General features: G+C 41.4%; 1 protein-coding gene across 1 annotated transcript in view; it reads right to left on the bottom strand.

Annotated features, from left to right (window-relative positions):
• The window catches only part of LOC102378565 (ankyrin-2-like), a gene marked incomplete at its 3' end in the record, with an annotated part of 143,923 nt that overhangs the window by 27,457 nt on the left and 101,893 nt on the right, over nt 1-14,573 (bottom strand). The window contains exons 7-8 of the mRNA XM_025192212.1: nt 11,875-11,973; nt 10,295-10,393 (exon numbers count right to left, since the gene is read on the bottom strand). Coding sequence (XP_025047997.1) covers nt 10,295-10,393; nt 11,875-11,973 — 198 coding nt within the window. The remainder of the gene's footprint in view (nt 1-10,294; nt 10,394-11,874; nt 11,974-14,573) is intronic.

A 14,573-nucleotide genomic window follows, 5' to 3' on the forward strand; every position in this document is an offset into this window, starting at 1 on the left:
AGAGCTATATCATGCAATTAGGACAGACCAACACTACATCAGTCAGAGGATTGTAATCACCAGAGATGCATTGGTATATAACAGATAAGCTCTCCCAGTAGCTAGTAGTCTACAGATCTAAACACTTCCATGTATAATGTGGAGCTATATCTACAACGTCCACCTCAATTATTCTGTGGCTAATTGTTCACCAGGGTGTGATGACTGTAGGTGTTGTAGGCCTTGCTGCCACTGCCCTGAGTTCATTTTCCTACAGGCGGTGACAGGGTGGACTTCAGCTTTGGATCACCCGGTCTGCCAGGAAGTTGGTCTTATGTTTCTCTCCTGCCACGACTTTGATGATATTATATTGCTAGGAGGCAATGCCCAAGGTAATCCTACCTGGTCTCAATCCCTGTTTTCTTCTGTGGGGCTCCTAAACTTCCCCTTTACCACACCCTAGCTTCTCCAGATGGTACTCGTAGCCCTCTGCAGCCAGACCTTAATGCTGCCTGTTGGTCTATTGGTCCACCCTCAGCCACCAGGGTGACCATCAGCTTTCGGTAGGCGCGCGCTCTTCCAGGGCTGGCCTTGACCTGCACTCAAATATCCAAAAAAAAGAAGAAAAAAAGAGCGAAATCCGACTGCTCTCAGTCTCTTTGTCAGACTCAGTCCATGTCCCCTTCACCTGTGGTCAGGCTCTCATGTCCAAATCACAACAACAACAAAAAACAGTTAATCCAGTCACTGCTCTGCACAGGCCTGTCCCAGCTTACACATGAGCATTCACAGTCCCCATGTGATCTCTCCCACGTGCAGCGAAGCTCTAACCTGAAAACAGCAATTCTTCTGGCCTCTCCCCCCAGATCCTCAGCTATCACTCTGCTCTAAGGATTATCAGAAGCCTTGTGTGGGCAGACCTCCACCTGCCTCCCTCACAGGGTCGCACCCGCAGCGTTTCTCTGGCAGGTTTCACAGCACTTGCCTGTCGGGATGCTCAGCCGCTCCTCTCTCTGCAACTTGCAGGGAATTGACCCCACTCTGTCCCTCTCCGGGGCCGGAAATACCTCTGAGCAGCCTCTCTCCTCTAATCCAGAGTGAGATGCTGGTCCAGAAGTGTGGTGATTGCTTCTCTTCCTTTCCCATCTCCAGGTGCAGCCCCATCAGTCCTCCATGTTGTAAGTAATTCTTGCTTTCACTTTCCCTGTCTGTTGCTGCTGGCTGCTTTTCTTCGCCTGACCTCCCAAGCCCAGCATGTAAGGAACCTCGGGGCTTTTGTTTACTCTCACTCACTCCTTCACACAGGGACACTGGGAAAACTCATTGGAGGGGTGCCCAAGGTACCAGGCATGGCATCTTGACAAGTCACAGTTAGACTAAAGTGTCTGGGCTTTGAAGTAAAGCTAGTGGATATCCCAAGAGCACAAAAACTGCCATAAGAGAGCTAATGGAAATTCACTGCAACTAACTAATCTCATCATCCAATATTATATGCATGATGAATTTAAGGACTAGAGAATACATTGTCTTCATAATGGGAGTAAGCAAATAACCCACATAACTGCTTTAGTATTCCTTAGCTATTTGTTGTATCAGTCTTGTATGTGATAATCTCACTGTGGACCTTCTGTAACCTAGTCAACTGAACAGGTTTATTATCAGAAATCACATTAAAATCTGTAATACCCGAGAAAATTCATCACTTCTCTTTTCTCCCTTAATTGGCTGTCAAAACCAAAAACAAACCTCAGAGATCTCTTGCCTGGTTTTAAAAATTGCTGTCCATTCTTTAACTTAATTTTACAAGTTTGAATCTCTTTTATTATCTTTTCACTGCAGGCTAACTATGATACATTATTCTGTCATACCAGTTATTAAAATGTTCTCCTCCATCTTAAGAGTCTGGAAAAAAAATTGTATTACAAAGGGTCCTAAATATGGACCAAATAGGGGTACCATCTTGTTAAAAAGGGTAGAGCAAAGCTTATGCCCACATAAATGAAGGTTGATGATATATAATTAGATTTTAAAAGACCTAATTATCAAAGGACTCTTCTAAACTGCACCTGCAAAACTCTTATAGTAGGCCTACAACTAAGGATCTTTTAAAATTCTGCATGATTTCAGTGCACGAGGACAAAACAGGATCAGACCCATTCTGCAGACATTATACTGAAATACAATACCACCACCATAAAAAAATACACCATGCACCACAAGAATGGTGCCTCATATCTTCATTTTTCCTCCTTCATGAGTCTTTCCATCCCTAGCAGTATTAAAACTCTAAGATTTGAAATCATTACATGCAGCTATTTATAAGGAATCAGACATAACTTTGAAAGCATGCATGTATTATTATTTTGTTTATTATTAATTCCACCATCAGATTGAACTATTAAAATAAATTATTTAAATTTCTCCTAAATTTTGCATTGGAGAGGTTACTCCATTCTTCAAACAACTTATTATAATACTTTATATTGCTTTTTCTTGAGCTGTGTGAGGCAGCACACTAATTTTTAATTTGCTTAAATGTAACCCTTAAGAATTGCAAGCTAGCTAGTTTTTTACGTATTTCACAAAGCCTCATCTCTTTAAAATCAATCAATGCAACTTCAGCCTCTACCTTTAAGCTTTTGGTCTCTTGATAAAATTAAATACAGACTATTGTAATCCTACATGCACGCTTTTCAAAACAAAGATGTAAAAGGCAGGGAAACAAATCTTAGTTGGTTTTGCCCAAGATGCACATGACCTCATATATTCTACTTAAATAATTGTAGAATTATATTCAAAATTTACAGTATATTGCTTTTAGCCCCTAGCTGTACAACCTGTTGTCCTAGTTAACTTGTAGAACTTGTGAGCTTAGATATTTTTTATTTTTCCTTTTCCAAAAAAAAGACGAAAGACAACAATTAAATTCCTTAAGATTATTTTTAGTAAGTCATTACTTTTAAAATGGCAACAATGGCCTAATGAAATTTGTATACTTAAAATATATGATCATATTTGAAGAGTGAGAGAGCTTGTCACAATAGCATTATTGCAGGACATCTATCATAACAGCTTTCAGGGCACATTCAAGGTGTTGGTTTTGACCTATAGGGCTCTAAACAGTCTGGGTCCTATATACCTAAGGGACTCCCTTCTCCCTTGCACCCTACCGTGATCCCTGAAGTCAAGCAAGAGCAACCTCCTGTAAGTATCAATGCTGACCTCGTGAAGGAACACTTTGAGAGGCTGGATACCTTCAAGTCAGCCGGCCCTGACAGTTTACACCCCTGGGTACTCAAGGAGCTAGCTAGCATCATAGCTCAGCCCCTGGCATGGATCTTCAAGAACTCCTGGAGCTCTGGTGAAGTGCCTGAAGATTGGAAAAAGGCCAATGTGGTGCCTATCTTCAAGAAAGGAAGGAAAGTGGATCTGGCAAACTATAGGCCCATCAGCCTGACCTCTATCCCAGGGAAGATCTTAGAAAAGATTATCAAAGAGACCATTTTTAACAGACTGGCCAATGGCAACATCCTGAGGGATAGCCAGCATGGGTTTTTTGTGGGTAGGTCTTGCTTGACCAATCTTATTTCCTTTTACGAACAGGTGACCTATCCCCTGGACAAGGGAGAAGAGATTGATGTCGTATATCTTGACTTTAAAAAAAGCCTTCAATCTGGTATCCCATGATCACCTCTTAGCAAAACTGGTTAACTGCAGCCTCAGGCTCACCATGATCTGCTGGCTGGGGAATTAGCTCCATGGTCAGACCCAGAGGATGGTGGTTGACAGAAGTCAATCATGGTGCGCTGTGAGCAGTGGGGTCCCTCAAGGCTCTGTCCTTGGGCCTGTACTATTCAACATCTTCATTAATGATGTGGACATTGGTGTCAGAAGGGGACTGGGCAATTTTGCTGATGACATCAAACTATGGGGTAAAGCATCCACACCTGAGGACACGAGGGTGATCCAGGCTGACCTTGACAGGCTCAGGAAATGGGTGGATGAGAACCTGATAGTGTTTAACACCAAAAAGTGCAAGGTTCTCCACCTTGGGAAGAAAAACCTGCAGCATCCTTATAGGCTCAGCAGTGCTATGCTGGCTAGCACTATGGACGAAAGGGACTTGGGGGTCATGATTGACCACAGGATGAACATGAGCCTTCAATGTGATGCTGCAGCTAGTAAAGCAAGCAAAACGTGCATCCATAGATGCTTCTCGAGCAGGACATCATTCTCCCATTGTACTCAGCCTTGGTGAGGCCGCAGCTGAAGTATTGCATCCAGTTTTGGGCTCCACAATTCAAAAAGGATGTGGAGAAGCTTGAGAGGGTGTATGATCAGAGGTCAAGAAAACAGACCTTATGAAGAGAAGCTGAGCGCCATTGGACTCTTCAGCCTGGCAAAGCACAGACTCAGGGGTGATCTGGTGGCCACCTATAAGTTTATCAGGGGTGCTCACCAGGATCTGGGAGAATGTCTTCTCACCAGAGCACCCCAAGGGATGACAAGGTTGAACGGTCACAAACTCCTTCATGACCATTTCAGGCTGGACATAAGGAAGAACTTCTTTACTGTCCAAGCCGCCAAGGTTTGGAATAGGCTGATGCCAGAGGTGGTTCAAGCACCTATACTGAACACCTTCAAGAGACATTTGGATGTTTATCTTGCTGGGATCCTATGATCCCTGCTGACTTCCTGCCCCTGGGGCAGGGGGCTGGACTCGATGATCTTCTGAGGTCCCTTCCAGCCCTAATGTCTATGAAAACTGAAATCTATGAAGTACCAGTACGTCAGTCAAGTCCCCTTGGTAAAAATGCAAGGGAGCTCATTCTCAGCAGTTGCTCCCCAGCTCTGGAACTCTCTCCCTCTTGTGGCCCACCAGAGCCTAAGCCTGGACGGCTTTCAGAGATGGTGTAAGACCTTCCTACTTGAGCAGAAATTTAGCAATCAAAACTAGGCTAAGACATTGCTTAGTGGGACTCTGTTTTATGTTCATATTTTAGTTCCCCTCTATTCTCTTATTACTCACTTTTCTCTTGTTGCTCTCCTATTTTATAAGTCACTCAGTCAGTGGTGACGTGTAGGGGGTGCATGTGTACCCCCTGAGAGTGCTGGTGCACCCCCTGACCAGCTGTGCTCACCATTTAGGCAGGCAGGAGTGCTGGTGCCCCCCCTGCAAGCACCGGCTGATCACTGCAGCCGCTCCCAGAAGTGGCCACACCCACTCCCAGAAGCAGCTGCAATGGGGTTTCCCCCTCCCAGGCAGTGACGTCGGCCACAGGGGGAACCCCCCCAAGCAAGATTGGCCGCAGGGGACCCCACCCTCCGGTCAGCAGGACTGGTTGCAGGTGGGACACGTGCCCCCCCGACAAAGGCGGCACCAGTCGCCGATTCACTCACTTCTCTTTCCATAAGCCCCCCTAAGCCTTTGCTGGGAAAAGAAGCATAAAAATAAAAGAATAGATAATAAAATAAAATAATTTGAATATAGTGCAGAGCAACTGCGTTAAGAGCCTATCACAATGGTTTCCTGATAGGAAATCATGACAGCCCTATTATGGTAGAAATCCTTTCCTGATCTAAAAGTTTGCCTCATGACAGGAACTGAAGAGCGACCTTCAACAGATTCCAAGTTTAATCTGTACTGAGGAAAATGTGAATGATTCTCAGAACCTGGTTTACTCTCAATCCAAAGTGCGTGAGTCCCTTTACTACCTTTTCTGACGTCACTTTTATGACTCTTCCTCAGTTGTGATTTTCCTGGAGACTCGTAATTCTGTGTGATATTTATACACTTCTGCCAGCTTCTCATTGGCTTCCTTTCCCTTCAACACCCGAGTTCTCTCTCATTTAACATGTTCTCAAGTGCCTCGCTTAACATGCTCAACCATGAGCACTTCTACTCTCCACCCTTATGGTAGATGATAAAGCATATCAGTATTACTTACTACCCGTTCCCAACAGGCTCTCCATTCTCCCTATCTTTGATACCAAGTTGCAAAACCCAAAAGCCATGGTGCAGTACTGTTTGTCTACAATGTCCAGAATTTTTACCTGTGGAGATGACTCTAAAAAGGAAAATTCCTAACCAAGCAAATGTTAAATTAGGGAGCTGGCAATGTTCAGGGGGAAGACTGCCAATATTGATGAGCTCCATAACTACAACACCCAATTAAGGGAAATTATTGGACCAAGTAATCTTGTCTAATTATATTCTAATATTTAAAGTTTTGGATTTTGTCCAGATGAAGTACAATTATTATTTATTTTTATTCTAATTGTGTCACAATGTACTAGGAGCTATACATTCATAACAGAGCATAATACCTCCCATACCCAAGAACATCAAATTGAAGCTAATGCAACTGAACAACATTTTAGACAATTACAGGTGAATTTGTTCATCTACCATTGTTAGGGCCCACCTACACATTCAAATGAAAGCTGTTGAAACCGGCTATACAGTTATTACACATTTTCAAGCATTAACTTTATAGCTTGTTGGCTCTTTTTAAAGATGGATGGCTATTTTTTGGTGTGATAATTACTTTGCATAGGTGGCTGTTCTAAATTTAGCGTGTGATTGACCAGTAAATTGTATAATATATGTAATGTGTAGCAGGGGCCTTTGAATGATATTATAATGTGACATAAATAAGGAAATGCCATTAGGATGGTAAAGACATGCGAGTAGCATTGCATAAAAGGGTCAAAAAGATAAATAACCCCCCCCCCCAAATACATGTTATTTGTCTCTCCCTCTCCCCTTTTTCCCCCCACTTTGCAGTGAAAAAATGGGATATTATACAAACAAAATACTAAAGAAAAAATATCAGTATCTTTGCTAGCATATTACGCCCCAAAGTTATATATATCTCTATTGCAAGCAGAAAATACTATTTGCAATTCCTGAGAATATATTTTTTCTTTTAAAAACCTCAGTCTCCGATGCAAAAGCATAATGGTATTGAGAATTATGTATATGTAAATGTATATGTATATGTACCAGTGACACCTATCAAAGTTCTAGTACACTCCCTTAAATTACTAATTTTTAAAGATTTATTTTTTAGATACAAGTGTAAGAACTTCCAGAGGAATTCATTCTGTAGAACGTTTCCAAATACTTAAAACCATAATTGTACCATAACAAGTGCCTGTTGTGCAGTGTATAAAGTACTTGAGACTTTAAAATCTATTAAAATTAACCTTCCCTTTTTGATTTATGTATCACCAAATGCCATGTAGTGAAGAAAACTGAAAAATAAAATGAATTAAATTAATGAATGCTTTCAAAGCCATAGAACTTGTTCTAATGTGACACAGTAACCAAATATAAAGACCCAAGCTGCTAGATGAAATATCCTAATGCATTTCATTTGACTACTTCCCATTTTTACCCTGAATTGCTACAAAAATGTAAATACTTCTCAGGATAAATGGAAAGGAACATATGGAGGTGCAAGCATGTTAGTACCAACAAAGAGGAGGCAGAAGTCTTTCCTTTACAGTACAATACACATATATGCATTGCATGCAACACACAACCTACCTCTTCATTACCCTACATACTCACGGCCATAGCAAAGCACAAGGCATGCGGACAAAGCAAAGGGAAAAGAAAGAGACACCAAGACCATATAAAAAGCTGGCATGAGGACATCAGCACGCCACAGACACACGCTGAAAAACAAAACCAAAGCTCTGGAATCTCCCACACTGTGAAGTACACACAGCTGCCTTCTCCAGCATGTCTTTGAGAAGTGAGAAGGTAGAAAATGAAAGCAAGGTGAAGCTGCTAACTGTGCAAATAAGAGCATATGTGCTTTGGGATACTTTGAAGATTTCACCAGTGACTCCATGCCAGGAGTTTTGCGCTAATCTACAAACTGACAGGGGACAATAAGCCAAGAAAATGGCCATTCTCCTAAAGATAGATCCTTTCAAGGAAATTGTATGTCCTATTTGTATGGGTTCATTCAGCATACACTTAAACCTAGCTGTTAGAAATGTATTTTGAGTCTATAAAATACGAGATGCTATTCTCAAAACTATTCAAAAGTTCCTTTTAGAAATATTTTAAGCCAATTTTCCAAACCTAAATTTTGTGCATGAAATGTGTATGCATCACTCTGAATTGAAAATCATAATTCCCTGCATGAAACAGCATTTGCACATAACTGTCCAATTTATGCCTATTTGCAAATATTTTGTTTGTGGTACACAATTACCATTTTATATCTTGATTGTGCATGTTTTACCCACATATTTTAGATACAAATTTTGGATAATTTGCCCCTGAATAATTTATCCACCCCCCATCACAAATGGTAACATTTTCTCATAAACTGTATAGACATAGATCATTGTGCCACACGTCCTTACAGACTCACACATCAAATCATAACCATACACTTAATTATAAGATAATTGTTATTGCCTTTGTAGCATATGAAGCAGTAGATAGCCGATTAAATTAATTTATGGCTACAGTGCAGTGGAGGGTTTGAAGCAACCTGAAGAGCTGTTTATTGTGAACAATATATTCTAAAATGCAACAGAGATTATTAGGATTATACAGGTTTTGAAATGGCTGCCACTGTTTTAGGCTTTCCAATGTTGATCATACTGTGGCTAAGAAAGAGTCCAATCAAACTTTTGTATCCAAACTTCATCTGAACTTTGGAGTGATATTGGAAATTCAATTCATGATATGAACGCAAATGTTTCTTACATATATACCGGTCAAACATAAAGCCCTGATTCTAACGTCCAAACACCGGGCTTTTCAAAATCTAGGCTCAGGTCTGACATGATCTTAACCTGCCTTTGGTTGCTGGCCATATTGAGAATGAACAACACAGTAACAATTTTTTGCAAAGGCACAGTTCTTTAAGAACAGACCAATTGTTTCAGGGAGCAACCTGTTTGAAAAAGAGGAGTGATCCGTTAGCACAAAGAACTACATTTTCAGAAATTACTCAAAAATGCAATTTGACAAAATCAAGCCTCCCTCCCCTGTAAACTGTTATGTCATGCCTGCTGTTTTGAGATGATTGGAAAAATCAACCTTGCCTAAGGGGTAAATTATAGGTTTGCTGCCCCAGGTGCAGATCAGAAAAGAAAGTATGAGTTCAAGTCTCTTTGTAGTTCCCTCCCCACTTCCTTTGGGGGAAAAGGTTTGCTGCTGATACAGACCAGTAAGAGACCACTCACTTCCACAAAACTGAATTAACTGGTGGCTAATGCCTTCTGGGCTAAGCCAAAATTTCAAACCAGTCTCCACCCACCGGTACTGAGGGTGGGGATGAGCAGTGGGCTCACTAGGACTGTGTGCCTCTTCCCATTGGGTAACCTATGATACAGGTACAAGGTACACTGCACAGCAGACTTAGAGAGTGCCTTTAGGGCCCCATTTCCCTGTATGACATGTAAACGGTTGGAGAAATCTTCCCTTAGATCAAACCACTATCTTTAAATACAAAAGTAGGATTTTGAATATGAAATAACTCCCTAGGATATTTTTATTAACAAATTATTGGAGCTACCTTTGAAAATCTGGACAAGTGTCAAAACAGGTTTCATTATGCCAAGAAACTGTTCAACAGTTCTGAGTTATAGTCACCTAAGCATTTTCTCTCGAGTGATATCTATTGTATTTTCTTGTATACAACACACACTTTTCCCCACTCCTAATTCAACAGCCTCCTCCAAACTGAGGTCTTATGTGGGGAAGCTGATTTTTTGCTCAGGATAGAAGCACCCTGCTTTGATCCCTGCTACAGAACGCTGTAGTTGTGGTATTAGTATTCAGGCAGCTGAGGGAATAAATGGGCTAAATGGCTCATTCCCCTTTACTCCACAAGTGTTAGCAATTGGTCTTCACTTTCTATTAATCAAGGCAACTTTACTCAGGGCAATTTTGCTCTATGCTGGCTGCTCCTGGTCTCTCTCCTGTTTCATACACCTGAGAACTCTTTAGCTCTTTTCAAAAGCATAGATCCATCCATGATGTCTTCAGTAACAGCTAGGTTTTCAGCTTTAGTTAAGCAGACAAGGGAGGGTGAGTCATCTGAAGTTTAAGCTCTGCTCCGTGGAGCCATAATTCTGGAAAAAAAAATTTTCTGGGGCATGCTGTATGCAAGAAAATATAGAAATATTGGCATCTAGTTGTTCACTTTTTGAAGAAAAGTCAGGAAAGGCACTATCAATGAAGCACAATTTCACCAACTTTGAATGTTGGCATTCCCAGCCTTTGACTAAAAAACCCCACATATTAGTGATAACACAATATTCAGGGAACAGAAACACTCACCCTGGTTTTGGCATCGATCTGCCCTCCACGATCCAACAAGAGCTTCACCATGTTTGTGTTTCCCCTTTTGGAAGCCACATGCAGTGGGGTGATTCCATTCTACACCATGAAAAGAACAAACAAAGAGTATGATGGACTTTGAAGTGTATAATGGGGATGACTCTGTCCTTGGATCACAAAAGAGAGGAACATAAATAAGTATAGAGAATAAACAAGGATGAACTTGAGCTAGGTACACACATCATTTGAGTTACAGCTCTTTAGAAAGGCTTTTTTTAGACATGTACCTTTTCTGAATTTTGGGTAACAAAGAAGCACACTTGCCCAAACACCAAACATCACAATCTCACAGTAAGACAGATAAATAACCATACATCAAAGCCTCAATTAGTTAATATTCACTGCACAATGATACATTTAGATCACTGCAACATGCACAGCATGTTAGTTTAGGCACAAAGGGAACTCATTAGCATAACAAAGTCAGTGTCAAAAGTCAGGTCCTAATTAGGCAGAAAAATTGTCTAATTGCAGGCATCTCAGGTAGGGAAAATGTACGTTAGTGAGGATATCAGCATAAACATAAGATCTTTCCAAAAGGCAGTCCTTCACAAAAGAATTCAATTAGACCCCTGGCAATGCAACTGAAACAAAAGATTAAGTGGAGATAGCCACACACATATTTATATCAGGTACCTTTTTGATACTAGACGATTTACGCCAAATATGTACTGTACTGTATGTACTGTATAAATAGATTGTATTATCTAAGCCAGTGGTTCTAAGCCGTTTTAGATTCAAGGCACCCTCATCAGACTCAAGGTACCCCTGCATAGCTTTTGTGAATCAAGCAGCACCCAATTTCAAAAGTAAATATATTTATTACAGTGCATACCTCCTTGCCAAGAGGCCAGGCAGTGAGGGTTGGGGAGCAGCTAAGCAGGAAGAGCTTGATCTGCTTATCTCCTCACACCTCATTTATCTCCTCACACTTCCTATATACTTTTCAAAGGATCTTGCTGCACCTCAGGGTGCCCTGGCACCCTGGTTGAGAAATTCTGATCCAAGCTCTACAGATGTTTTTCATTCAAAGAGTACTTTTAATTCTTCAGTATTCATATTCTGTTTTATGTACACACGTACAATGTATGGTACTTTATATATATATTCACATAGAAGTGTACACTGAAAAGGTAAAATCAACTTACTCTGATAAATGCTGAAAATTTACAGGACAGGGAAAAGACTGTGAATATTATATACATATCTATAATACAGTTGATGGGGGCAAGAAACTTTAAATGAGTTAACACAACATAAACATTTGTATCCTGGGCATATTCAAAGGCAAATACTTTCCATTTTGGAATAAAAATGTGTTGCCATTGATGTCTGAACATTCTGCTTCAGTGCCCAGAAGCTCCTGTTAAAGAGATTTGTGCAAAAAGACATCTAAGCACAGGGTAAAATTTTACCTGCACCTTGCTTTGCACCCTGCTTTTGATGTAAATTGTAAACAAAGTTACCATCCCTTTTTCACTGAGCATCCCATCTAAGAAGAGAAGAAGGTTTCTCCATACCCTGGCTGTGAAGTCCACTGCAGCTCCTCTGTTGAGCAAAAGTGTTGCGACATTGACGTTTCCATAGTGTGCAGCTATGTGTAAAGGTGTGAAGCCACTCTACAAAAAGAAGCAGTTTTAGTTAGGGAAGGCATTTCATCAATGCTACATCATCAGCTTCCTTAGAGACTTTAACAGCTTTCAGCAAACAGGTGTGTTATGTTAAGTTGACTTGGTGTTCTATAATATGGAACAGGGTCTTGAACAGAGAATGAATGCAGATTTCCCCTACTACAGAAAGCTCTTCTTTTTCATTATCTGTAAGTCTATACTGTTGGCCACTGGCAAAAGAAATATTTCAAATGCAAGTGTTTTTCTTCTTATCAAAAGACAGAAGCAGTGCACCCTTGGCAAAGAATCACATTTTACTGTTTCATAATGTACTTCTGTCTGAGAAACAGCAAACCCCTAACCTTCTCTTAGAACATCATATTTTAGCAACGAATTCCCATCTTCATCTGATAAAACAGCAATCATATCATCTTTCAAGTATTCAGGGTGCTTCACTGTTGATAGGCAGCAATAATTACACTATAATTAACTGTAACATTTTACATTTTCTATATAACATTATACTGAAAAGACCCCAGAGTATTTCCCCAACTAAATAATGCCAAAATGCCACTAAAATGTAACTGCCTCTGAGACAGGATGTGCTTGCTGCTTCTATAGGATACAAAATGCTATAAAACAGCATGGAAAAGGGTAGTGCTACCCAAGAGAACTTTTACAATCTTTTCTCCAATGCCTGATGAAGGGTGTTTGTGCCTGAAAGCTTGCAATTAAAGATTTTTTTTGGCAAAAATCTTGTTGATCTAATTAAAGGTATCATCTCTATTGCGAGTCCTGATGGGGAAAGGGTAATGTATTTGAAACAAGAACACCGAGTAAACCTCTAGTGTAGAAAAAGGCCGTGTCTACATGTCACCCTACGTTGCCGTACTGATGTGCTACATCCCCATACTACATGCTGCGGTGATGAAGTGATCACATGAGTCTACACGTGACCAGCAGCTACTTCGCCATCGTGGCACACTCCCCTGTTTTAGCGTGTTCACATGGCGAAGTAGTGGCTAAAACTAACTGTGCACTGTGCACACAGTGCAGTACGGGCAGTTATTGCACTGTGCCTTAGTACTAAAAGGAAGTACTGAAGCACGGCGCAGTAACAATGTCATCATAGGGCAACATGGGTACATGCCCAAAAAGTAGAAGAACATTTAATGCTTATAGGGAGTAGATAGGCCCTTTTTTATAAAGTCTTCCCTGGAAGATCTTAGTCTTGCTTAGATTGTGTTCTTTTACTCCTGCTGTTGATTATGGAGGGAGGAATGAAATGTTTTCTGTTTCTAGAAAATCCTATATTGCTACTAAAACCTGTAACTTTTAGTGTAGGGATCAGCATTTTAACCTGTGCATGCAGTAGCAAAACACCGGAGATGTCACATACTGGAATCAACTTTATTCCCAAAAGATGCAACAGTCAGCCCATTATTTTAATTTCATTCTGTTCATTTCAAAGTCAGGCCTGAGGCAAGCAAGGTCTAAGTAGAATCATGCACTCTTTAAACTACTGACCTTATTGCTAGGGGTAGGCTATCAAGAACATGCCTTGTACATGCCTTGTAAGTACCACTAAAGGACAGGTAAGCAACGAGAAGGTAAGAAATAAGGGGCCCCTTGGGACTCGGAGCAGGGCGGCAGCAAAGGCACCAGTCGTAGGGCTAAAGTGCCTATATACTAATGCTAGGAGCATGGGGAACAAGCAGGATGAACTAGCGCTCCTGCTTGCACAAAACACCTATGACTTAGTAGAGCTAACGGAAACCTGGTGGGATTCATCCCACGACTGGGCAGTACATATTGAGGGCTATAGGTTGTACAGAAAGGACAGGGTGGGGAAAAAAGGGGGAGGGGTTGCGTTCTATGTCAATGAGCAATATACATCGACCCTCATCAAGACGGAATCCAAGGATGAGGAAGTAGAAGGATTGTGGGTTAGGCTACATGGGGGGCAAGGAGAAAGGGATTTGGTGGTAGGGGTCTGCTACAGACCCCCATACCAAGGGGAAGAAATAGATTCAGGGCTCCTGAGGCAGCTCTCGGAGACCATAAAAGCTAAAGATGCAGTAGTTATGGGGGACCTAAACTACCCAGACATCTGCTGGGAAACGCAGACGGCAAAGTCCCACCGTTCACGCAGGTTTCTAACCTGTGTACAGGACCTCCACCTGACACAGGAGGTACACGGTCCCACTAGGGGGAATGCCATACTGGATCTGGTATTGGTAATGGGGGATGACATGATAGGGGACCTACAGATCGGTAGCCATCTCGGGGACAGCGATCACCTAATAGTAGAATTCACCATAAGACGTCGAGTGGGTAAGGTAACTAGCAGGGTGAAAGTGCTAGACTTTAGGAAAGCTGATTTCAATGAACTCAGGCGATTAAAGGAGGCTTCCTTGGCTGATCAGAGAAATCCAGGGCAGCCTAAGGGCCAAAAGGGGAGCAAATAAAAAGTGGAAACAGGGAGAGATCACCAATTCTGGAGGTATACCTCCTCTGCTCGCGCTTGTAGGGAGGCAGTTAGACAGGCCAAAGCTACCATGGAGCTGAGGATGGCATCCCAAGTAAAGGACAACAAGAAATTGTTTTTT

Source organism: Alligator sinensis, unplaced genomic scaffold (assembly GCF_000455745.1).
Source record: "Alligator sinensis unplaced genomic scaffold, ASM45574v1 scaffold1099_1, whole genome shotgun sequence".
In the NCBI taxonomy this organism is placed as follows: Eukaryota; Metazoa; Chordata; order Crocodylia; family Alligatoridae; genus Alligator; species Alligator sinensis.